Source organism: Microtus oregoni, unplaced genomic scaffold (assembly GCF_018167655.1).
Source record: "Microtus oregoni isolate MIOR12 unplaced genomic scaffold, Mior012 000019F_ref0000042, whole genome shotgun sequence".
NCBI lineage: Eukaryota > Metazoa > Chordata > Mammalia > Rodentia > Cricetidae > Microtus > Microtus oregoni.
In genome coordinates, this window is record NW_024543078.1 from 11,920,902 (window position 1) to 11,948,160 (window position 27,259).

General features: G+C 38.8%; 1 protein-coding gene across 8 annotated transcripts in view; it reads left to right on the top strand.

Moving 5' to 3' along the window:
* The first annotated feature begins 5,102 nt into the window (after positions 1-5,102).
* Positions 5,103-27,259, top strand: part of Ccdc88a (coiled-coil domain containing 88A) — a 167,459-nt gene continuing 145,302 nt past the window's right edge. For 7 of the 8 annotated variants that reach the window (XR_005975985.1, XM_041669925.1, XM_041669928.1 and 4 more), the window contains exons 1-2: positions 5,103-5,239; positions 5,336-5,436. Coding sequence is in view for 6 of the 8 variants with exons in the window: in XM_041669925.1 (XP_041525859.1) it covers positions 5,177-5,239; positions 5,336-5,436 (164 nt within the window). In the remaining 2 variants the exon portion in view is untranslated. Of the gene's footprint in view, positions 5,240-5,335; positions 5,437-27,259 lie in introns of those variants that run through there. The other variant, XM_041669929.1, reaches the window with a different exon arrangement.

Below are 27,259 nucleotides of genomic sequence, written 5' to 3' on the forward strand. Positions count from 1 at the left end.
AAGAGCTGCAAGCTTTGCAGCTAAAGCTGAGTCAGGAAGCTTCTCTTAGATGAGAGCGCTTGCTTGCCTCTAACAAGCAGAGCAGACCCGAGAACACAGCTAGTCTAGTTGCCATCAAACAAATTGTAGCACTTTACTCCAAATGCTCTATTCAAAAGCTCTGTCTCCTGCAGGAGCCAGACAGAGATCGCAATGGCGGCACAGCCCCACAAAGTTGCGCTTGAAAATGACACAGCGTTTTTTCTGCTACTGTTGCCAAATCAGGAAATCTCTCTACAGCACACCACCAACAACCAGCAAAAATCTGTGTTAAACTCTCTCTCCCTTATTTTTAAGCCTTCTCAGGTTTTTTAAGTGGGTTTAGTCCATCATGTTGGGTGCCATTTGTAGTAAATAGGGGCGGAGGGGCTGCGTCCCCTGTACCCCGGCTGCCTCGCTAGCTTATGCCCGAAATAACAACACACAAACTGTATTCATTTAATCACTGCTTGGCCCATTTCTATCTAGCCTCTTCTAGGCTAATTCTCACATATTAATTTAGCCCATTTCTAATCATCTGTGTTGCTCCCCTAGGTGCGCTTATAGGGAAGATTCCATCCTGGGTTGGAGCTTCATAGCGTGCGTCTTCCCAGGAGCCAGGAGCATGGTGTCTCTCTGAGGCGTCTGCTCCTGAGAGGAGAGCTGTGGAGTCTGAGCTCACTTCCTCTTCCTCCCAGCGTTCTGTTCTGTTTACTCCTCCCACCTATCTTCTAACCAATGAGGGCCAAGCAGTTTCTTTTTATTTAACCAATGACCTTCCTCCATCACAATTCATTGGTCTAAGCAGATGTACAGCATGCTATGAAAACAGTATCCCCTCTTTGCACCTGAGAGAACTATGCCCAAAGAAGTTAGACAGTGTGGTTGATTTTGATCTTTCTCTTTCAACACTGTGTTGCATAGTTATGACCGTATCATACATATGTTATTAGTTGAGCCTGAAAACTTGTTTCTTCCATCGAGGGGCTCTTGGAAAAGTCTATGAGGATCAGATTTCTCCTCTTCCTTTCCCTGTCCTGCCTTTCTTCTGTCCTCCCTCTCCCTATTTCTTCTCGTTCTCTCTCTCCTCCCTATCTCTTGATCACTTCCTCTCTTTCTTTCTTTGGCAGGTCATAATAGGCTAACCAAGATTGCCATAAACTCACTTTTGGACTCACGTGATCTCACTGCTTTAACCACTCAGGCAATGGAGACTACAGACGTAGCTACCATGCCAAACTGGAGAGTGGATGTGCTGCTGATAGAAACATTCTTTTTGGGAGGCAATGACTTCTTCTGTTTTAGAAAACTGTATTGAGATATAGTTTATACCCTACACAATTAACTCATTTAAGGTCTATAATCCAGTGACTTTCAAACATACTTACACAGATATATGTCTATTACTGAAATCGATTTTCTGATATTTAATTTTCTCAGAAGAAACCATGTACCTGCCCTCTTAGACACCCCCTTTCCAGCCCTGGGCAGCCACTAATCTTCTGTGGGACTCTACAGTGCTTTGTCTTATGAGCATTTGCATAAAGGGACTCATACACTATGTTATCCTTTGTGCCTGGCTCCTCACTTAACACAGCACTCTAGGTTCACCCAGGACGTAGCACCTCTCACTACTTTACACTGTTTATTTACAATAGAGTTGGGTTCGGTTCTTATATTCCCTTTTCAACGGACATTTCAGATATTTCTACTCTGTGGTGGGTGTTAAATAACAGTACCATTTTACTGTTTATAGATGTGGTCATTTCTCCAAATCTGTTACTTCCCGTAGTATCCATCAAAATACACACTGGTTGTGGTAGGTAGGGGAGCTCCTGGTATACAGCTTGTGTTATAGATGTGTAGAATGTGGTGGGGACTCAGTTATAATATGTAGGACTTCTTTCTGTAATGACTTTCTGTAATGACTTCTCAATGGTGCACTCCAACCATGTGTAGTGAAGAGACCTGGTCAAGTAACTTAGGCTCTAACCAGATGGAGTGTTTTTCTCATGTCTTTTCCTATTAGATTTACTATTTTGAGAAAGGATAGATGGAAACACGTCTTCAAAATACAAAACTGAAGAACATTAAAGAAGTCTTTACAAATATCTTCCTAACTGAAAGGAGGACAGAAAAGTTTTGAATCTAATTGTACAGGACGTTGTAATTCAGAGACTCTTAAACGGTGCATACTGCACCGTCCCTCCTCTGCCAGACAGAGGAGTTTCCTGATTGCACTCTTGAGATATTATAAAGCATTTCTAAGGCTGCTGTTAAACTAAAGAATGGCAAATTGCGAGGTTTTCAAATAAGTTCCTGCAGACCTCAGTCTGGTCTAAAGTTTCCTGTTTTTACAATTAACTCCTCATGTTTCTTTGTTGAAGTGTGTGTGTGTGTGTGTGTGTGTGTGTGTGTGTGTGTAACCTAAAGATAGACCAGGAAGCATCTGGACCCTCTGGTTCCAGAGGGGAATCCAGACTTCAGTGCAGGATAGGTTGAATACTTCATGGGTTTTCTCTTTTAAGTGAGACAGCTCAGCCTGTCTTAGAAGAGCCCAAGTACAGGTAGGGATACTTTCGCATCGTCAGGCGATTGTGAAGAGATTGTGAAGAGGGATTGTGAAGAGAAGTCCAAATGTCTGGCGTTGGTGCTCCTGAAAGTTAGGCTTCCAGCTTGGTGCCAACTCTCCCGCTACATCTCGCTCGCCAAATAAAGAACTGTGATTAAGAACGAGTCAGCAAGAACAAAAGGAAAAGTTTGCTTGCAACCAGGATGACTCAAGATCTGTGTATAGGCCAGGGAAATTCAAGGCTGTGTTCCGTACCACATGAATGCATGCTAATTTGAATTAAGATGATTTTGGAAGGGTGTTTATTTCCAGATTCTCCAAAAGCAAGGTATTTCTTCCTGGAACTGAACTCAAGCAAAACCTGCGATATTTCAAGCGTTTGGTAAAGATTTCGTGTTTGGGAGAATAATGATGAAAAGACCACTCCTCATAGTAGCAAAGCATTTACTATGAACTGCCACTTCACTGAATCTTATTGCTTTTCTGGTTTACATATGAAGGCAACGAAGTACAGAGGACTCAGTAATGTGTCTAGCGAGTCTTTCCATCAGAGGTCCGGAGGTCCTTCAGGCTCCAAGGAATTGTGCTGATTAATCCAGTTTATGACAAAGCATTTTTACTGATATTAAAATATGAGGAGAGATAACACAGCAGTTAAGAGCACTGGCTGCTCATGCAGAGGACTAGGGTTTGACTCCCAGCACCCACATAATGGATCAGAGCCGCCTCTAACCCCTGTTTCAGGGGATCTGATGCCCTGTTTTGACCTCCACAGGGACCAAGCGTGTATGTGGCCAACAGATATACATAAAAGGCTAATCATTCATACAATAAAAGTAAAATAAAAATACAAATACAAATATGAAAATAGATACAAAAAGTATGCATCATTAAAAAAATAAAATATGTGTAGTCGAAGTACATAAGTACATGTAAACACCATGCAAACACGGAATGCAATGTAAAACTCACAATACTATATTGCTTTGGAAAACAAAGTGTTTTATCCTGGGTATAACTTGGATATGAGAAGGAATAACGTTTGGACGTTAGGAAGAATAACATCTAATTTGCTAGGTTATTTTGATGCGCCCACTAGTGCATAACATAAATGATTTTTGACAAATGTTTGTCACACAGCTTGGATGACTTCCAAATATTTTCTCTTGTGGCTCTTAGTTTGGGATATTTTTCGATGACCAACCAATCCAAAAACAAAGCCCGAATCACGGTAGCACCCGTCAGGAAATGCCCTGTTGAAAGGCAGCTTTGATTACTCAAAAGCCTATATTTCACTCGAACTTTCAAGACTATTCTTGTTTAGAGGACGGACTTTTCTTTTTTTTTCGGGGGGGGGGGACAAAATCAACCCCCTGTTCTGCCTTCCCAAGATATGCCTTTGCTTTTTGCTGCAGTTTTCCTACTCCTTTTCGCGGGCGAAAATGCATGTTTAACAGAGCAAATCAAAGTGTCCGAAAAAGGATGTCTGCATCCATCCTGTTTAAAAGAGATGTGTTTCGTTCCCTTTCCTTCGCACATCAAAGAAGGCACTTCGGGAGGAAATAAACCATAATTAGGCACGAGCAAGCAAGCAGACAGACCCTCTTCCACAGCCTAGCCCATCCCCGCCCCCTGGGCCCTGGCAACCGTCCGGGCGCGGGCGCGACGCGGTCCAGCGCCACAGCTGCAGCCCCCTCGCGCCCGCGCGCGCCCCAACACGCCGCCAGAACCTGGGCGGCGGCGGGCCGGCCGGGGGCGCGCGCTCGGGGGCGCGCTCATGCAGCGGTTTTCTTCTCCCACAATCCAGAGGCAGAGGCGCGGAGGGCGGGGAATCGGCGGAAGGATATCGGCGCGGAGGGAGCGGCGCGCTCGCCCGACCGGCGGCGGGCGCGGGTGTGCTGCGGCACTGCGGTTCTGAGGCCGTTATCCCAGCTCCTCCAGAGGGCGGCGGAGGAGGCTGGAGCGCGGCGGCGGCGGCGGCGGCGGCGGCGGAGCGCCCGGGCGTCGCTGAGGCACCGGAGGCTGGCGGGCAGGGCAAGGGGGCTGAGGCGAGCGCGAGCCCGCGGAGGGATGGTGAGCGCCCTGCGAGGGGCGAGCCGCGCCTGAGAAGGCGAGGACACGCTGCGGGCGGACGCTCCCCGCGCCGGTGCCCGCCGGCCGCTGAAACGCCCAGAGCCGCTCGCCAAGGGCCAGCCCGGCCGCCCCGCAGCCTCCGCGGCGCTCGCGATTCATCGGCGGCCGCTGCGCTGAACGGCTCCCTCCGGGAGCGGGGCCACCTTGACGGGCTTTTTGTCTCGTGCCCCGGCCGCTCTTCGCGTCCTCCTCCTCCAGATGCCTTTCTTCTGCCCCTCCTCTCCGGGTGCAGACACTGCCAGCGCCGGCTGCGGCTCCGCGCGGGATTTGGGCTCGTTTTCCCTGGGGGGTTTTGAGGAGCGAGAGTCCTTCCCCCTCTTCGATGGGATTTTCCTGCCTTGCCGAAATGGACTTTCATTGATTTCGTCTTACTTCTACGTTTAGTGACCAATTCCCTAGGCGTTTTTGTGGTACTTCCCTTTTTCCTCCCCGCCCGAATATACAATCTGTAAAATGGAGAACGAAATCTTTACTCCCCTTCTGGAGCAGTTCATGACCAGCCCCTTGGTCACTTGGGTAAGTAGGATGTCCTTTATTGTGTATTTTGCTGTGTTATTTGCGGCTGCAGAGATGGAGGTGGGCGTTAACGCTGTGATAATCCTTGTGTTCTAGGTTAAAACGTTTGGACCTCTGGCTGCAGGAAATGGGACCAACCTGGATGAATATGTGGCTTTGGTGGATGGGGTATTCTTGAACCAGGTCATGCTCCAAATGTAAGTGTTTTCTTCTTCTCTCGCTAACTTATTTTCTGTGAAAAATAACATTCTTTGAACTTAGATTTCACGTCATAAACCCTTAATTTGGTTCTTTGGCCAGAAAAAAAATCAGGTGGTTTAATTGGATCTTGGAAGGAGTGCCCATCCTGCTTATTAACCAAGTAGTTATACCTCCTGAAATTGAGAAACTGAATCTTTCACTCTGCCAGTCCTGTCTGTATTGTCATTTATTGTCTGAAGTGCTGAAATTCAAACCACATTGTGATATCTTTGGTAATTTGGTAAAATGACGGAGACAGAGAAATCTTGTCTACGAAAGAAAAAGACTTAACTGCGAAGTTATGTGCAAAGGTGTGTTCTTATTAACCTTTTAAATCTAAGAATAAATGATTCAAAAATTGAAACTGGTGAAGTAACATTTCAGCGGTGAAAAATTCAGTTAACATTGCTGATTGGTCAAGAAGACTTCTGTAGCCAGCAATTTAAATATCTAAGTTTGATCAGATGACTTACTGTGTTATAGATGAGTTATTAAATTAGTATTTGGGGAAATATTTAAAGGTATTTTGAGGTTTATGTAAATAACTGAAGTCATGAGAGCTGGGTTAATTAAGTCTTTTGTTTGACATGTTGAGTTTCTGCTAAGAAGAAATGTGGCTTTGAGATAGAAATGGAGTGTTGGAAGCATGTTAGTACCTAGATCAGAGAGGTCAAAGTGACTCCATTTTATCGCTATGGTATTGTAGCACAGGTGACTGTAAGTACTTCAGTGGTTATCATTGCTGGTATTACAGTTGGGTTTGGACACTTCTTTCTTAATAGAGTCTCATTACAACAGTAATCTTGCAACTTTTGATTTGAAGATATTTCTGTCTTATTTATGTGAAAATTGATGCAGTATAAAAACTTGTTATTTAAATTCATATTCTATTAATTTTGCACATGTCAGTTCTGTATTTTCCTGGAAATTATTTTTCTTTCTAGATTTGTGCTGGTTAGTTTTTTGTCATCTTGACACAAGGGTCATCAGGAAAAGGGGGACCTCAGTTGAGATTTTAAACTACTCTGTCATTTTCGCATGTAGGCAAGTCTCTGGGGCATTTTCTTGGTTGCTTGAGGTGGGATGGCCCACCCCACTGCTGGCAGTGCCATCCCTGGGCAGGTGGTCAGTTGTATGAGAAAGGTTTAACATTTTTGTTTTATTTTTTAAACTTAGTACTTGGGTGAAGAGTTAAAAACATAATAGCTGCTTTCACTTTGAGTTCACACTCATTTAAAAAATATATATTTTGAAAATAGTGATGTTCCAAAAGAATAGCTGCCAGGTTCTCCCTAGCGCCTTGGGAGGGGACTAGCTGCTTTCTAAACCTCGGGTCTACTTCTGTGTTTTCAGTTCCACCTCTCAGTTTCTCTAAGTGATTTTTAGTGTCCTAATTCTGTTCTGAATGACCTATATAAGGGAAATAAAAGGAAAAGAACTATTCTTTGCTTTCTTAAAAGAATAGTTTATTAAAATTGGGTCAACACAGTATGTTTAAGCCGTAGAGCAACAAAATACCTTATTACTATTTTGTTTATTTATTTTTTGGTACAGAGTCTTGTTTTTCCCTGGCTATATAGATCAGGCTGGTCTGGAACTCTTGAAGAGCCACCTGCCTCTGCCTTACAGTTTCTGGGATTAAACGCATGTCTCACCACAATACATTATTTTATGAACTATGGTTAGAAAATGTGCTGCATAGTTTATTCAGTTGGCTGCATGACTTAATGAACTCTATTAAAGTGCCATTTGAAACTCTGTGTCATGAAAGGATAGTTAACCTAAAGATGAACCTTAATTAAAAACATTTCTAGATTACATTTAGTTATAGAATTTGTGAGCAAGAATCCTTTGTAAATGAAATGGTGTATTTTTCTTTGTGTTCCTTATACTTGAAGTTTATTGAGCTTGGATCTGTGGGTTTCATTTTTATCAAATTTGGAAAAAAACGAAGGCATTGTTTCTTTAAATATACTGTGTGTGTGTGTGTGTGTGTGTGTGTGTGTGTGTGTGTGTGTACGTGTGCCTGAACTTACTTGTCTTCCTTTTGGAAGCCCAGTCACATGTATATTAAGTTCCTAGATGTGTTTTAAAGCTTATTGAGAGGTTCATGGATGTGTTTTTGTTGTTGTTTTTCCTTTGATTTTTAACTAGTCTGTTGTGGTATCTGTGAATATTTTCTATTATGTTTACTCCTACCCAGCATGTATTTTATTTTAGACATAGTTTGCTCTGTAGAAAACTTGCCATTATACCTTCCATGTCCAGGTTTTTCTGTTTTATTTCTTTAGATTCTTAAACATGGGATATAGTTATAATTGTCTTATTGCCCATATATACTAATTGTGTCATTTCATTTAGTTGGTTTTGATTGAGTTTTCTCCTCAGTATGAATTATGTTTCTTTGCTTTTGTATCCTGGTGATTTTTATTTGATGATCTTGTTGGATATTGGATATTTTATTATTCCACAAAATATTGATATTTTGAGCTTTATTCTGGGATGTATTTACGTTACTCAGAAACAGTTTAATCTTTTCAGAATTTGCATTTAATTAATTAATTGATTATTTTGGGACAGGGTCTTTTTATGTAGCCCTGATTTTCCTAGAACTTACTGAATAGACCAGACTGGTCTTACAGAGATCTGCCTGCCTCTGCCTCCCAAGTACTAGAATCAAAAGTGAACACATCCATAGTGGCAGTAAGTTTGTTAAGCAGTACCTTTTTGTACTACTGAGTCAAAACTCTTACAAGTACAGTAATTGGTGGGAACAGTAACTGTGTTGTTACCTGAAATAATTTTTTGGTTCTTTCAGTGACTTTGCATAGTTTCTTCACACTTAGAGGTACTGACAGCTCAGAAGTCTGTAGGGATATCCTCTGCAATCTTTTTCTTGTTTAGCTCTCTTCTCTGTGATATTCTTCATGAGTATTTAGCTGCATTATCTCCAGACTTCATTCCCTCTACTCAGCTAATGTACTACCTAGGTTCCCTCCTCCCTGTTCACGGACTAGAGATATTCTAGGCAGTAAGATGCGACTGTTATTGGGCCAGGCTTGGTACCCGTCTATCAAGGATCATGGTTTTTGTTGTCCAGTATCTTGAAAATTACTTCTATGTTTTGTCTTCCCCCTGGTGCCCAATTGTCTCAGGAAGTAGAAATCAGCTTATATACTTTAATGACATTTTCGCTCTTACTGCTTTCATATGGAATATAGATTGTTTTGTTTATTTGTTTGGATTTGATTTTTTTTGTTTTGTTTTCCAAAACAGTGTTTCTCTGTAGCTTTGGAGCCTGTCCTGGAACTCGCTTTATAAAACAGACTTACCTCGAACTCACAGAGATCTGCTTGTCTCTGCTTCCCGAGTGCTGGGATCAAAGGCGTGCACTACCACCGCCTGGCTCGGAATATAGATTTTTATTAGGGGAGACTTACTTTGGAAGTGTTTTCGTTCAAATTATTTGCTAAGAATAAGAATGTTTATTATGTCAGCGATGCTGGTGTTACCAGTGTGGACCCAGACTCTGAAAATGAGAAGGTGACTGCGTTGTGACGTTTTCTATTAATTACTTTGTCATGGAATTTTGTCCTTTGCTCAGTGATGTGTAATTCATTATATTTAGAGCTAAATCTTGGATTTCATTGAGTAGCTCCTAGAATCAAAGAATGTCACAGCATTAGCCATCTTTAACAGGAGGGAAAAGCTCTGCAGAACTCTGGAATGATAAGCCAGCTACTGTCTATGCTTCAGGGCATTTTCCTACTTTAACTGACTGAAATAGTTTTTTTTTTCCATGACGCTTACAAGACATAAGACTTGATATCAATAAAGTAGAAATCCTCCTCTTGTGTTGTATCTCCCATGAGGGAAAGTGGTCTGAATGACAGGCTGTGGTTTTGCACATACTGTCGTCAGCATTGCTTGCAGTTTGGTTTTCAATAACTTTCAGGGTAATGTCCATCATGTTGAGAGTTTGTTCATTGCCCTGCTCTAGACTGATGTCTTCAAGAGCAGTATGTAGTGATCGATGGTTCTCTGTGTAACTAATCCTAAACTTGAGATTATGAGAACTAGAGAAGAATAGGGTGATTAGTTACATGTGGACATACATTTAAGTGTTTCACCGAGAATTATCTTTGTAATGTTAAGTATGAGAAACATCCTTACAGGATAAATGGAACTTAAGACTATCTTAACTGTTTTTTTTAGAAAGATATGTGTTGACTTTCCTTTAGGTTCTATGAAACAGTTTGATACTAACTGAGTAATAGTTTCAAATTTAAAAATAATATTTGAGATTTTATTAGGACATTTAATTCATCAGTAACAATTTGTTTTCATATTGGTGTGATATAAAGACAGAAATTATAGTTTTAAGATTTAAAGTTTATACTTGTTATTTTAATAAAATAGTTAACCAGTTGTTGATATTCGAAAATAATCTTTCTCATTTCTGATTTTACTTCTATGCTTTCTTCATCCATATAATGATATTTTAATAATTAATAAAGTAGGTTAATGAAAGAGATCTGCCCCTAATATTTGCGAGACCTAGGGAAGACATTCATTTATAATAGGTATAAATACTAAGAGACTATAAGACAATCTAGCAAATGGTTAAATGTATTTTAGCATTTTACCATGATTCTGTGTGTGTGTGTGTGTGTGTGTATGTATATATATATCGTAATATCTTTAAAGGGTTTATATTTATAATTAGTAAAATTTAGAATTTATAAATTGACCATTCACAGTAGAGCATGATTGAGCACAGACTCCTTTCATCATTCCAGGCTCCTCTGTTACCACAGAGGTTTCATGCAAAGGCATACCTAGTGTCCAATTCAGGCTCTTAGAATCACTTTTCCAAATTGCTGCTCCTTTGCATTCATCTGTAGTGCATTCCATCCTAAGCACAGACTTGGGGGGAGGTTAAAAGTGTCATCTACAAGAGAGGAGTTGGTATGTATCATCTTGTTTATATGCACTTCTTCTTTAGTGGAAGTAAGTGTGTGGCCCAGTGAGGCCAAGAGTGGAAGTCAGAACAGAAATGTTTTGCCAGTATCTAGATATAGTACTGGGTGAGATGAATGAAGGGATGGTTCATTCAAAGGTAATTTCATTAAGTGGGTAGTTTCTGAGTGCTGTCTGCGAGGTCATGGGATATGCTCATTTCTCTACCAATAAAGTCTTTTATGCTAAGTGGTAGAAGTAGGATCTTAATACAGTGTTGGCCTAAAGAGGGAAGTGGTGTTTTACATGGAAGAACTTTTGTAGGTCTAGGAATGTGGTTGGGTAATACGAGTACTTGCCTAGTGTGTAAAGTCCCTGAGCTTGAGTCCCAGCCCTGGGTGGGGGGAGACATTTTAAGGAGGACATAACTGAACAGGAGTCATAAACAGTAGAAGAATAGAAGGAAAGACATTTTAAACATATACAGTAAACAAAAAGCGTGAAGATGTAAATAAAAGTGGTAAAATTAATAGACTTGAGGGAAATGGAGAAATTGGCAAAACTGTTGGTGAGAGGTCACAAAGGGAGTTAAAGATGAATACAAGTATAGTTAGGGCAGGCCCATTGAAAGTTCGGAAATCACATATTCATGTAAGAAGAGCCAGTCAACATGGTTGGTTAAGCAATAATCTTTAGCTGCTCAGGAACTGGCAAAAACATCTGTAAAATAAAATTTATTTATAATTGGGAGTACAGGATAAAAGAAAATATATTACAAATTCTAAAGTGAGTGAATTCTTTTTGGAATATATTTTATTTTTGGTTAGCATACATCATGACTTTTTGTCTTTGTTAGGTTTTCTGTTGCTGCAACAAAACACCATGACCAAAAAGCAAGTTGGGGAGGAACACTTCATCACTGAAGGGATTCAGCACAGGAACTCAAACAGGAAAGAATCCTGGAGGCAGGAGTTGATGCAGAGGTCATGGAGGGGTGCTGCTTACTGGCTTGCTCCTCATGGCTTACTCAGCCTGCTTTCTCATAGAATCCAGGACCAGCTGTCCAGGGATGGCACCAATCACCATGGGCTGGGCCTTCCCCTATTGATCACTAAATGAGAAATGCCTTACAGCTGGATCTCAAGAAGGCATTTCCTCAGCTGAGGCTCCTTCCTCTGATGGCTCTAGCTTGTGTCACATTGACACTCAAAACCACCCAGTCCAGCCTCTTTAGATTTCATAAAGTTATTGAGCATGAGATTGTACACACTGATCAATAAATGGTCACTGTAATGCCATGGTTACTATTACTACTCTCAGACCTCCTCTATACACAACTGAGAGTGTGTAAACCAAAAGCATTCGTCAGTACAGTCACACACACAAACACAAATCAAAGACTCATGGGTACTTAGGAGATGAAAGACCTCCTACATTGTTTTGACCGCATCATATATCACACTAGCTTGGTTTAGTTGATTTGATAAAAATTGCTTCCCATGGCTTGCTCAGCACACCTTCTTAGAGAACCCAGGACCATCAATCAGCCAAAGGATGACACCACCCACCATGGGCTGGGCCTTCCCCCATTGGTCACTAAATGAGGAGATGCCTTACAGCAGGATCTCGAGGAGGCGTTTCCTCAGTTGAGGCTCCTTCCTCCGATGACTCTAGCTTGTGTCATATTGACACTCAAAACCACCCAGTACAGTTTCATTATATCATTTATGAATGATAAGTCAAAATAATTGTACTTTGTTAATATTTTCTTCCCTGCTATACTCCATCATCCTCTCACCTCCCCTCCTCTTTTTTTTTCTTTCTGCAGTTAGTTTTCCAGTAATTGAATTCTTTAGTAGTAGTGTGTGAGCGTTGAGGAAGAAAAGCAGATGGCATCAAAGGGCAGCTGGTAGACTAGAGCAGAGCTCAAACTTTTCCACTGATGACCTCTTTGCACTTGAGAAATTTTTCCATAAGCTTAGCTGTATAGCTGTATAGAACAGGTATACAAGTCAAGCATAAATATACAAATCACGAATAAATCGTTTATTTTAAAGCAATTCTTTGATATTCATATAACTATCATTTATTAAAAACAAAAGCAAATTCACGTGCTAAGTATAAAGATATGTTTACTTTTACATAAAGAGTAAAGTCTTGGCTGAATACTTGATACTGTAGGATGTAAAGCATCTTTAGCATTTTTCAGAGATGATCATTATTTTAATAGGGCCATTAGAAATTTTGATTTTTAATCCCAAGCCAAAACTTATTGTCATTGAGCAGCTTTTTTAAAAAAATGAAACTTGACTCAGCAATTTTAAAAATCAAATACTTTAACATAATACCATATAAAAATACATAAATTTGATACATTCTAAAGAATGATCACAGGAAAATATTAATAGTATTTGTTTCCCATAATTAAACCTTCATTGGTTCCTTAAGAGCAGAAAACAGTGTATATCCATTCAAAACGCTGACATTTATGGCACACAATAGTCTTGAATCTGAACCAAGATGTTTTAGCAATGTGTCCATTGTCATGGCGCGGTGTGATGACATGCACAGTGCAGCGTACGTGTTACATCTAGAGTCAAGGCTGAAGTGCAGTTTCATGGCCCAGCAGGTAAGTGCTGCCAGAGACGTCTTGGTTTCATTACACATTTTATTTTGGAAGTTTTGGATGCTGTATATTCAGAAACCTTTCACTGTTGCCAGATTTTTTTTGACCTTATATTTAGTTATGTGACTTCCCTATGGGATTGTAACCTACATTTTTAAGAAACTGGACTTAAGAAACATTTTATTTTCAGTTTCTTACAAAACTAAACTTTGTCTTACCATATGAACTAGCAATCCACTCATAGGAATTTGTCCCAATGAGGTGAAAACTGGGTTTTAAAGACAACATAAAAATATTTATAGGACCTTTATTCTTAGTTTTCCCAAACTGAAGCAAACACTATATCCTTTAAAAAAAATAAATGTATAAACTGCTGTATCCATGCAGTGGAATACTGCCAATAATTTGTAAACCCTGATTTCAGTTTTATGACTCCAAACAGGGTTGTAACTCACATTTAAGAATTTGGAACTAGATGTTGTAGTAAGAATAAAGGACGAGTAGGTTTTAAAAAGAAACAAAATGAAAGGGGATAGAAAATTGAAGTTTGGGGGACTTGGAGAATTTGAAATTTGCTTAGTGATGAAGGCCAGAAGATAGACAATTGCTAGCAGGTACATAAATTGACTAGAGTAGAGATAACCGAAGTTGAGAAGGAACTAAATTCATTATTCTTTATGAAGCCCATGATCTCTTGGTTACCTCTAGAGGTAGAAATGACTATGAATTCAAAATTAAAGTAGAAAACAAGGCAGTAATTGGCTGATTTATCAGTGCTTTTAACAATGATTTTGTATAAAAAACTTCTAATTTACAGGTTTATAAATATAATCTTTTTCTATTTGGTTTTGAGCCTAGCCTTTAATGGCCGAGTCATCTCTTCAGCCCATAATCTTTATGTTGAAAAATAAAAATTTGTAAACTATCTTAGTAATGCTTCAGAAAAATGTGTTAATATTACCGTGTGACTGATTTTCCTAATAAAGGCTACAGAAGAAGTTAAAATTCACTATGTCATTGGCAACATTACCCGTCCCCTACTGTGGACACTGAGAGGTGCTGGGTCTTAGTCTTTTATTAAGACATGGGTTATTTACAGAGAATGAAGGATAAAGAAGTTGTACAAAAATACATTTTTACAAAGTATGGTTAAAAGAATAAATGAACTGTAATAAAATGCCAGATTATAAATAGTTGGAGTAGATTAGTGAGCCCTGATATTTGCAAGGTTATGTTTGACCGTGGAAGTGTGGCTACTTATGGAAACCAGTATATGGAAGAATTTAGATTTGAATCAGTCCTTGAAGGATAACTGGGTTAATTTGCCTTTATTTTTATTACTTGCACCTAAAAACATTTAAATATATAAAACATCAGTGTATATAGTTTTGTTTGAGAACATTCAGTAGCTGTGTGTCTTAGTCAGTGTTCTGTTGCCGTCAGGAGACACTGACCATAGCAACTCTTATAAAGGAAAACATTTAATTGGGACTTGCCTACGGTTTCAGATATTTATTCTCATGGCAGACAGACATGATAATTGAGAGCTCAACACATCCAGTTGCAAAGGCAGCAAGGAAAGAAGAGACACTGGGTCTGGCTTGAGCTTTTGAAACTTCAAAGCCCACCCCCAATGACATTCTTCCTCCAAGGCCACGACTACCCCCAAAAGATCACACCTGCTAATCCCTGTCAAGAAGCACCACTTTCTTTTTTTTTAATTTATTTATTTATTAAAGATTTCTGTCTCTTCCCTGCCACCGCCTCCCATTTCCCTCCCCCTCCCCTGTAGTAATAAGGGCGGCGGGGCTGCATCCCTAGCACCCCGGCAGCCTGGCTAGCTTATGCCCTGAAATAACAACACACAAATTGTATTCATTTAAACACTGCTTGGCCCTTTAGCTCTAGCCCTTACTGGCTAATTCTGATATCCGGATCAACCCATCTCTAATAATCTGTGAGCACCGGTCTTACTGGGAAGATTCTAGCCTATGTCCATCCTGGGTCAGAGCTTCATCGCGTGTGTCTGCCCGGGAGGGGGCATGGCGTCTCTTTTGAGGCATCTGCTCCCAAGAGGAGAGCTGTGGAATCTGAGCTCACTTCCTCTTCCTCCCAGCGTTCTGTTCTGTTTACTCCTCCCACCTGTCTTCTAACCAATGAGGGCCAAGCAGTTTCTTTTTATTTAACCAATGACCTTCCTCCATCATTTCCCCTTTTTCAGTTTAAACAGCAACAACAACAAAAAAGGCTTTAACTTTAACATAGCAAAATTACATATAACGAAACAGTTATCAAGTAAAACTTACAATAATCTTTATCATAACTAAGGAAAACTATTACTATAACTAACTATTCTTAACTCCATCAAAGACTCCAGAAAGATATATTACCTAAGTAAACAAGAACTAAGAAACTTCAAACTCTAGAAATGACAAAGACATCTCGCTGCCTGGACAGTCACCCAAAGTTCTTTTGTACCGTTGGGGCATCCATCTTCAGCCTTCAGGCCCATGGTATCCAGCAGACATTTCCATAAAGCAGGAAAATTTAAAGTCAGTTCAGTCACTATCTGTTGTGTCCTGCAGAATGTCTCACAGACTCTTTCATGAATCAGGAACCCCGAAAGATCATCTCACCTTAGGCAAGTTCAGTAGTCTTCTCTCTGCGGGTTCTCTGTGTCCAGTTTATGCAATAGTCCAGGCAAGAGCAGTTTCTTGCCCAAATGACTATCAAACTCCATAAGGCGCCTCTTCGATGCCCATCTTCCTCTTGAAGTAGATTGGTGCTGCCAGGAGCAGAGTGTCTCATTGTCATGAAAAGTCCTAAGTTATTAAAACATTTAAAATGCCATATTCTATAATCTTTGAAGAATATGAAGAATGCCTATCTAAAATATATCTATGCACATCTAGAAAATATTAACTAACATGACTACAAACTTGACTATTATTTATGATTATCCATCAACAACGTATATTTCCTAATTATACATTACATTTTAATAAACTACACAATCACAATACTTTAATCAGTATCAGAAACACTTATATATATATAACAAAATTGACCTTAAATCTCTTATCAATAAAGCAAAATCTATACTAATGCAAATTATTCGTACCTATATCATATCCCCCTTTAAATGTAAAAGAACATTGATAAACATTTTTTGGGAATATGGGTGCAGTTATTTCTCTCCAAACTGCTTCCTGCTGAATGGGGGCGTTGTTAATTAGGTCTTTCATGGTACAACCTGTGTGCTAGTTTCATCTCAGTTGGCAGTTGAGAGAAGCAATTTTCTGAAGATGTTCACAACAACCCTTCAGGAGGGCGTGGTCAATCATACCAAATTGGAATAGAAGAAATGAACAGGGTCTCATCCTCTGTGAAAACAAAATAAGAAACTCCTTTCCAAAGCATCATGTCCTTAGATCCAAATTTCAAAGTCACGGCATCAAAATATCTATGTTGGATTAGTTCAGCAGCATTTATAAATAAATATCTTTCAGCAGCTGTTGCTCTTTCCTCAGCATTCAGATAATTCAAAGAGAGCATAATATCATACAGTATCAAAATTCTCTGTGTATTTTCCATCTTTGTGTGCTTTATTTTAACCTCTATTTCGTTTATTTTTACTTTTAACCTTTTGGTTTTTGAGACAGGTTCTCTGTATCTTTGACCTGAAGTAACTCTGTAGACCAGGCTGTCCTTGAACTCGCAGAGATCCGCCTGTCTCTGCCTCCCAGGCAATGGGATTAAAGGTGTACACTACTACACCTTGAACTCACAGAGATCTGTTTGTCTCTGCCTTCTAGGCACTGGGATTAAAGGCGTGTGCTACCACACCTTGGAAGTCACAGAGGTCAATCTCCCTCTGCCTTCCAAGTGTTGGGATTAAAGGTGTGTACTACCACACACAACAACTCTCTTCCTTTTTTTTTTGTTTTTTACTTTAAGAACTTCAACTTTTAGTCTGCATATATTTTTAACACACTGTAAACCATTTAAAAATTTTCTTTGTCTTTGAATCTCTCTTTACTGTATATCTCTCTTTTTCTGACCACATGAGTCTTTAATTTACCAAGCAATATCAGTAGGACTAAAGCCGTGGCTTTGCCAGCTAGATCCAGTCCATTCCTTAGCTTTCCAACCTCGTGGCTGAGGTACTGACTGTAGCCATGTTTACTGCCACAACTCTATGGCATTTCAAGGTCCCTGCCAGCAAGCGATCTTCAGCAGCCTGTGCTTGCAAACCTCACGAACCGCCTGTGTAAAAGAGTCAGAGTTTGCCCTGGCAGGACAGCCCAGAAAGCCGGCATTTTTAAACGACGCAGCTTTTTTCCTGCTGTGGCTGAAAACCGAAAAGCATGCGTTCAGCTTTTCGTCAACACCATTTAAGTGTTTCATGGCAGGACCTCTTAATGAGCTGCAGGGTTTTGCAGCTAAAGCTGAGTCAGGAAGCTTCTCTTAGATGAGAGCGCTTGCTTGCCTCTAGCAAGCAGAGTGCCACAAATGCTTTAAAGCCAGAGTTCACGCTGGCAGCACAGCCCCAAGAAGCTGCGCTTTAAAATGACACAGCGTTTTTTCTGCTGCTGTTGCCGAATCAGGAAATCTCTCTACAGCACGCCACCAACAAACAGCAAAAATCTGTGTTAAACTCTTTCTCCCTTATTTTTAAGCCTTCTCAGGTTTTTTAAGTGGGTTTAGTCCATCACGTTGGGCGCCATTTGTAGTAAATAGGGGCAGCGGGGCTGCGTCCCCAGCGCCCCGGCTTCCTGGCTAGCTTATGCCCAAAATAACAACACACAAGCTGTATTCATTTAATCACTGCTTGGCCCATTTCTATCTAGCCTCTTCTAGGCTAATTCTCACATATTAATTTATCCCATTTCTAATCATCTGTGTAGCGCCCCTAAGTGCGCTTACCAGGAAGATTCTAGCCTATATCCATCCTGGGTCGGAGCTTCATCGCGTGTGTCTGCCCGGGAGCGGGGCATGGCGTCTCTTTTGAGGCATCTGCTCCCAAGAGGAGAGCTGTGGAATCTGAGCTCACTTCCTCTTCCTCCCAGCGTTCTGTTCTGTTTACTCCTCCCACCTATCTTCTAACCAATGAGGGCCAAGTAGTTTCTTTTTATTTAACCAATGACCTTCCTCCATCACTCCCTCAATTAAGTCCCACCCCCTCAACCCGAAAAGCAATCAGGGTTCCCTGTCCTGTGGGAAGTCCAAGGAACCCCCACCTCCATCCAGGTTTAGTAAGTTGAGCATCCAAACTTCCTAGGCTCCCACAAAGCCAGTACGTGCAGTAGGATCAAAAACCCATTGCCATTGTTCTTGAGTTCTCAGTAGTCCTCATTGTCCGCTATGTTCAGAGAGTCCGGTTTTATCCCAGGCTTTTCCAGACCCAGGCCATTTGGCCTTGGTGAGTTCCCAGTAGAACATCCCCATTGTCTCAGTGTCTGGGGAAGCACCACTTTCTAATGACCAAGCATTCAGATCTTTGGAGGAGACCATTCCCAATCACTGTATATTTGCACATTTGTTTAAATTTTCCTTACTGATAAAAGTGCATATTTCACTCGAATTCATTTAGTGAATTAGAATTTTCAGGTTTTGTTACTCCAGTTACTCTTTAGGATGTTGGAGTACTTTTCACATGGGTGCTGAGTCTTGAACTCAGATCATCAGGCTTGTATTGTTGGTCAGCAAACACTGTTATCTGATGAGCCATCTGCCAAACCCAATTCATATTTTAGTTAGCTACTAGTGATCTTTGTGCCATACTTCTAAATAATTGTGAAGGTTCAAAGTTGTGTTTGTGCTAAGAAGTGTTAAGCACCTTTTCAGAGTTAGGGCAGTACTAATTTCAGCAAATTTTACTATTGAAAGAATCATACAATCACTCTGCTTTATAATTATTCTATCAACTGTAAGATGTATAGTTGCTTGGTTGTTTTCAGAGAAGGTATCTCTGTGGAGCTCTGGCTGGTCTGGAGCTGGTAAGAAATCTGCCTGCTTCTGCCTCTTGAGTGCTAGGATTAAAGTGTACACTACCACACCCAGCCCATAATTGTATTTGAGTTGTATTCTGGAAGAAAATTCTGATCTTACTTGTAACATGAGGGCCTGCTTGTTGGGGTTTCTGTCCCACCAGGTTCCTGCAATCAAGTTCCAAAGAAAATCACACAGAGTTCTATAAACTAATTGGCCCATTAGCTTAGGCTTCTTATTAACTCTTATAACTTATATTAACCCATTATTCCTATCTATGTTAGACACATGGCTCGGTACCTTTTTCAGCGGGGCAGGTCACATTCTGTTTCTTCGGTGTCTGGACAGGACTGCAGAGAGTGCTTCCTTCTTCCCAGAATACTCCTGTTCTCATTGTCCCTCCTCTACTTCCGGTCTGGTTGTCCTGCCTATACTTCCTTCCTGGCTACTGGCCAATCAGCGTTTATTTAAAACATAATTGATAGAATACAAAATTGCCCTACACCACTTACTTGCATAGTTAACCAGAGGGTTGTATTGTTGTTTTTCTGCAATGGAGAAATTTGTTTCGGTACTTAATATTAAAACTTCTAAAAAGCTGGGCACGGTGGTATATGCCTGTAATATCAATGCTTGGGATGCTGAGGCAAGATCTCTAGGTTGCAATTAGCCTAGGTTACATAGTAACTTTGAAGCCTACATGGGCTACAAATCCTGTCTGGAAAAACCCAATCCTGCCCTCTCTTCTAGGCTTTTTAAAAGATATAATCCAGGCTGGCCTCCAACTCATGATCTTCCTGCCTGTCTTCAGTATTTGCTTACTGTCAGGTGCTACCATAGTCAGCACATTTTTTTTTTGTTTTTTCTTTAAAAAAGTGCTTGGGTTTGTGTCTATGCCTTGTGTGAATTCCCTCAGAGGCCAGAAGTGTGACTTGGATTATTTGGAACTGTAGTTACTGACAATAAGTTGTGACCTGCTCTTTAAACTCTTGGGGCATTTTCCAGCCTACGTTTTTTCTTTTAAATACTATGTGCAACAGTATTGGTTGTCCTCAGTTCATTTGGACATATTCTAAATCTTCTACCACTCATAAACTAGTGTCTCATTTTACTAGAGCAGAAGTGTACTAAACAGGTTGTTTCTCTTGTAGACTCTGCTGCAAGTTTGTTTCTGTACCTTTCTTCTAACCCGAGTTTCAGTAGATCGTAACTTTTGCAGTCTTGCTCGTGTTTGTCTGGACCTTTTTGCTTTATGCTTTACTATTTTTATTGTATTTATTGTTTTTTGCCTGTCTTTACCAGGACTTAAATAAATATCTTTTTATCTTGTCTTAACTTGGTGGCATATAATGAAATGCTTAGTATTAATCCATTTGAAGTCTGTTTTACTGGTAGGTTGAAAAAGCCCACTTTTAAATTTGTTGCCCAAAGACTAGATCTTGAGCAAATATGGCCCAGGTTACTAATGAAGGCAAGCCTCTCTGACTTTGTCTTAGGGTTCAAGGGCGGTGGGTTAAAGCTTCACAGATGGTTGCCATAACCTTATTGCCTTGTGCTGATACATGAGTTGATTTGCCCAATACTGTGGTTCTCAAACACTCTAGAGGCTCTGGAGGTTGTCTGTGAGATGAGAATTATTTTTATACTATTAAAATGCCATTTGCACCAGACTAAGAGAATTGTGGGAAGAGGGAAGGCAGAGATGCAGTTGCCATCCAAGTGTTACAAAAGTACTGATTATGAAATAAAGGTTGGGTAGGTATATGTGTTTGGGGCACTTGAGCTAAGTAAAGAGACCTGATCTGTAAATAAATAAGTAAATAGTGGGTAAATTGTTGCCACCTTGATATGATCAAAACTTCTACTACCTTGTACTGGTAGTTAATAGATTCTTCACACGGTGCTTGTAGTTAAAAATTTGTTTTCACATAAAAATGATGAAGTAGTAAAAGTTACTGCCTAGAGTACAGCTTGTCTTTTATTTTGTTTGAGGCGGGTTCTTGTTTTACAGCCTAGGCTGGACTTGAACTCAGTGTGTAGCCCAGGCTAGCCTTAATCCTTTTAGTCTCTTAATGTGCTGAGATTACAGGTGTAAGCCACTGTGCCTGGTCAAGCTTGTCTAGTTAATATACATATTTTAAAATATTTGTTTTTATTTTAATGTGGTTTGCCTACAAGTGTCTCTTGCCTGTTGCTGCAAAAGTCAGAAGAGGGTGTCTGATTCCCTGGAACTAGGGTTGCAAGCAGTGTGAGGAGCCAGGAGGGTGTTTCCAGTCCTCTGCTAGAGCAGCCAGTGCTCCTAAGCACTGAACCCCTATTTGCTATTTAATATGTCTTTTTAATGGAAACTATGCCAAAAATACTTGTGTTGCTTAAACAAAGTATTGTTATCACTAGAAATACTTAGATGAAATTTTGAATTGCAAGCCAAACAAGCCCAGGGTTTTTGGACACTTATTTTTGCTTGAAAGAACAACTGATGATGATTATTTGGGACAGACACATACTCTTAAATAACTTAAACAACTTTTTTTTTAAAGGAAAACAACTAATTGTATTTGTTGCTAAAATGATGTCTGAGTTACAGAAACGATTGACATCTCAATATTTAAAGACTTAGCGTGTTTACTTTTTTATTTTACATGTATGAGTATTTTGCCTGCCTGTGTGTATGTGTTACGTGTGTCTGGTGCCCAAGAACAGAAGAAAGTGAATTTCCTGAAACCGGAGTTACAGATTTTTGTGAGGTACCATGTGGGTGCTGGGAACTGAACTGAGTCCTCTTCAAGAACAAGTATATGAATTTTATAGTTCTAATAAAATATCTCAACAGTTGAAATGTATGCATAATTCAGTGAATCACATTTTGTTTTGACACAGTCTCTCAACATAGCCTAGACTTGCCACAAACTTATATACAAGGTTTTCTTAAATTCCTGATTTTTCTGCCTCAGTCTTTCCCAGCTCTGGGTTTATAGCTCTGCATCACTATGCCCAGCTATAAAGCAGTATATTTAAAATTACCTGTCTATTAGCTAAGAAAACCACATACGTCCTTGTATTGTATTGTATTGTAGGTAGACCAGTGGATTTTTTTCTTTCCCTCCTTTCTTACACCCTTCCCTCCTCTTTCTCCTTTCCTCACTACTCTTCCCTTCCCTTTCTCCTTTCTTTCTTTCCCTTCCCTCATTCTTTCTCTACCTCCCTCCCAGTGCATGGTAGTGGACCAATAGGTTTTAATTTCAAATTAAGAAAAGATAAATTTCATAATCCACATTGCAAATAAGTGTTAAGATAGCAGCAGTACCTCTTACTGGATTTTGAGAGCATCAAATAGTAATATCAATACAATTTGAAAAGGCTATAATATATGACTACATCATTCTTCTGGTTGTATGTTTGTGTGAAAATAAATTTTTTCTTTTTATACTTTAAGCAAAACAGTGTATAAACACACTGAATACAGATGCACATAGTTGATTTCCTGAAATCAGGAAAGAAAGAAAGATAGCATAGCTTTCCTGGTATTTTATACAGTTATGCAACACCCAAAGGTAAGACCTGTATGGCATTGGACTTCTATGATTGCTGTATCTCTGTGAAGTTTTCAAAATCACTGCTTCTGTGTGTTAAATGAGGGACTGTGAGGCTGCACTTGATAGATCTTTCTGGGCCAATGAGAGAAACCAAGATTTTTTTTTTTTATCTTTTGAAGAAATAACTTGATATATCTGAAAATACGCCTGTAATCTCTGTGATAGTTATATTATGTATCTTTCCAAGAGTTACTGTAAACACACACACACACACACACACACACACACACGTTGTTAATGTTTGGTTATATTGTTGCCATGCACAGTGAGTGAGTTTATGAGAAGGTTAGAGGGGAAATTAAACCAAAGGTCTTTTTTTTTAAAAAGTAACTTTTCTTCCTGATCATACTCAAGGATGAGCTATTTAGTATTTAAATAATTCTTAATGGTGATGATATTTATCTAGTTGTTTTCATAAAGCAAAATTTTGGTTTATGTGTGTTTTAATTTAGATATATGAATCAGTTATTTCAAATGTTTCATAATTAAATACAAATGTCCATATTTACAAAATGTAAAATTATCACAAAAATAAAAACAAATTGTATACAGGTATTTTTAAGTTACAGGGGCGTGATCACAAAAATGTACACAAATTTAGCAACATACTGAAGCATTGGTGGTTAAGCACCAACCTTTAAGTACCAGCACAGAACAGATGGCCTGAGAGGAGACACAACAGGCCTGGAGTCTGGAGAGAAGAGCATAACACCATTAAAACTCTCAGGTTTCTGTTTTTCATAGATAGAGTCAATGAAGAGATAAAGATGTAATCCTGGTTTGTACCACTGAAAAGTTTAGACTACTCATGTTGTAAATGTGCTGATCTTTCCTTTACATTTTTCTTAATTATAAAATGTATGTGGGCAGTGGTAGGTGACATACTTACCTGCATATTCTTTAATTGGAATTGGCACAGCATGTTGTAAGTGAGCCATTTACATATGATCACTTGTTTGAGGCTCTGTTTTACTGACAGATTGGTTTAACCTCTTACAAGACCATTTTTGAGCTATATTGCTAGGCTGTTTGCCACTAGAACATTGTTTTTCTCGTGAAAAGAGATGGGCGGTCTGTGATTAGGTTGTTTGCAAATAGCTGTGTTTGATTGGAAAGGAATTGTTCATCTTGTACATGTTACATGTGTAGCATTTAGAGACTAATCTTTTTTAAAAGTCTTTTCCAAAAATAATATAAGAATTTTTGATTATTAATTTTTCAGCATTGGAAATATTGAAATGAAAGATAGGCTATTTAGAATACTTAATATACTATATAGTTTTCTTTTAGAAAATTCTGGAGTATTTTAAAGAATATTTTACTGAGATTTTTATACGTATATATAAGTATACATATATATTTAAATAACAAAATATACAAAGGAATGGGGGTATTTATGTCTATTTAAGGTATATTCTTTTTTTTTTTTTTTTTTTAGTTTTTCGAAACAGGGTTTCTCTGTAGATTTGGTGCCTGTCCTGGAACTAGCTCTTGTAGACCAGGCTGGCCTCGAACTCCCAGAGATCCACCTGCCTCTGCCTCCCAAGTTCTGGGATTAGAGGTGTGCGCCACCACCGCCCTGCCTAAGGTATATTCTTTATAGATTAGTTGTTGATTAGAATTCTTAGGTTCTGTAAAAGGGATACTATGGCTTCATAAGTGTGTACTTCAGCTACATAACTATCAGACAGAATTACTAGTATTTGCCCCTAGGAGTAAATAAAATGGATAAGGTTCATAAAGCAGAAAGGTTTTTTGGTTGCTTTTCAGTATTTTTAAAAAAGGTGTTTACATGGTTAAAGGCTTATAGTGAAAACCAGTGCTCCTCTGTTATACCCCTCCTCTCATCTCACTGCAGATCTCCGGCAAAAGAAGTTACAGCCTTTTTATAAGTAGTATTTTTTTTCTGTTTCTAGACACACACACAGACACAGATATACATACACGTGTATATGTTTGCACACAAAGTACTTTCTCTCTGGCAAACAATAGAAAAGTACTGTTTACAGAGAAGTTATATAGAATAAGAGTACCCATATATCTACCTACTTTTATGTGTTCATGTATCATTTTTAAACCTTGATCTATTGACTTCTTTTAGTAGTATGTAGTAATCTGTGTTTTTCCTTATCTTATCCTTCTAACATGGTTTTCACAAGATAGACAGCAATCAGTTTCTACATTATTGTTACTATAAAATATTTAGTACACAACTAGGTATTTCTTTTCCTGGAGTTACTGAAATTGATATTTTTGTGTGTGTGATTCTCCGTAAATTCATTTTTTAAAAGGAAAATATTTTTCATGGGTTTAAGATTTGAGGCTCTTTTCTTGTGGACTATTTTACCCAAGAGCAATATTTATCACATAAAGAATCACATGCTTGGGGTGAAAAGGTTTGCCTTCCATGACCCTAACATATGTCAGTGTGACTCATAATTAGGTATGCATCACATCAGAAACCTGAGCCTTATAATTGAAAGTTTATTGCTCTGTCTACTCACGCCTAGAGTGCTTAATGACTATCCTATTTTCCAAGTCCAGAGAGTTTATGATTTTAGAACAGTGATGTAATATCCACTTACTCTAATCAGGTAGGAACCTCTCAGCTCTATTTTCATAGTAAAAAGAGCATTCGGTTAGATACAGGATAGATAGAAAACTAAAACTAGTAGGGTTCAGCCTTATTCAATTAACTCTACTTTCTGTTGGACACTTTTCAAGTCTGGATAATCATATAAATTTCCTCAGATTTCATGTGTGTACTTAACAGATTTGTTCATACAAAACAGTTTTAATGAAACAAATTTATTTTTTAAAATCCCTTTTCTTAAAGAGCCCCGTTGAATATAAAGATTAATTTTAGGTGTTCTTTCCCTACTGTTTTGCTTTTTCTAGCTTAACTTGTCATTTTTATTTCCCCTCTAGTTTCTAAAATAATTTTCTCTCATATCATTAATACATAAAATGTTGGGGATTAGTACTCTGAACTCTCAGGATGCTGGGGCAGGAGGATTACGAGTTTGAAACTAGCTTGGACTACATAGTGAGATCCCATGTTAAAAAAAAATAACTCCCTTTTGTAGATTTAGAATTATCTTGATTGTTTAAAGCAGTTTTTCTCAGAAGCTTAATAGAAAAAAAAAAACTTAACACCTACCAATTGTTTTTTACATGAAGTTCTTGAAATATTTTGGTCAACCCAAAAGTTAAGTATGAATACATGCAAGTTCTTAGAAGAGCAAAAGAATTTTGAGATGTCATGTGTAAATGTTGGGTATGACTTTTAAAACTTTGAGGTTTGGGTATGTCCTTGTCATGGTCAAGGCATGGAATTATAATATATATGAAATTATTATTAAGTATGTACAGTTATTTTAGTATCTATACGTTTTCAGTAGTGACATTGAAATTATATTGTTAGATTTAAATAACCCATATTCATAATAAAACATCTTTGTAATGGCAACTGGCAGGAAAAAGCAAGTACATCATCTTTAGCTTGACTGCCTACTGTGGAAACAGAATTGGAATATCTCAAAAATAAAATAAATGGTGATTTATTATTTACTTGGGTTTTGTAGATGATATTGATGGAACTTCCTATTGGCCTTTTGTTTCCCTAAGTGAGAATAAAGTCAAAGAGCTCAGTAGATCTAAGTAGAGTGTAAATTTGGAATTCAGTTTAGTGGTTTATATTACTTCTAGGTATCAGTAAAATATTTTCTAGTTCTAAACATTTTCAGTGTATGAATACAAATGATCAAGGTTATGAAATGCATAAAAGGCCTCAAATATATAACGCAAATTTATATGAAAGCTTGAAGGTAGCTAGAGAGCTGTGGTATTTACTGGATGCTTATGGTTGCAAATAAAGTGTGTGTGTTTACACATAGGCATATCTAATATTTTGTTTTGTTGCGAACATAGGAAAAGATTTCCTCCAGATTTCTGCAGTTGTAACCGTGACTTTCTGACCATGCTTCTGTTGTCTTTGTTTGCTATTATGTGCAATCTGACTTCTGGGATAAAGTATCATTTTTATAAGGAACTAGTTCTAATTGGTCATTTTACTTCAAAGACTTAGTGAATTTTCTATTTAAATTCTCATTTGCCTTGGGCTGTTTGTCTTTATTCATTGTTCTCTTGTTGTAAGCATGAGCCAGTCACAGGTTTAGCCTGTCTTAGCAATATTCAATATTTTGCTTTGCATACCCCATACCTTGATTTAGGAATCTTGTTATTCAGTAGACTAATTGTCATCAGTATTTACTTTGTGTGAGATAAAAGTATGAGTGGGGAGTGACTGTTTCAGGCTGCCAAGTAGATTGGAGAATGACAAATTTAAAGAGTTGATATTAGAAAGCAACTATTCAAACAGTTGTTGTGTAGTCAGTGATTATTTTTATTTAATCAGCAGTGTTTGTGTCTGGAATTATGCCCTTAGAAATAAAATGGTATGAGATACTTTGCTTCTCTCAGGGAGCTTTCAGGTTAAATGAGAGACCAAGAGTCAGAAAAACATAGGATAAAATTATGTACCAAGTCAGGGAACAGTTATTATACCATGACTTAGACCTGAAAGAATATGTAGTCTAGGATTTGGGG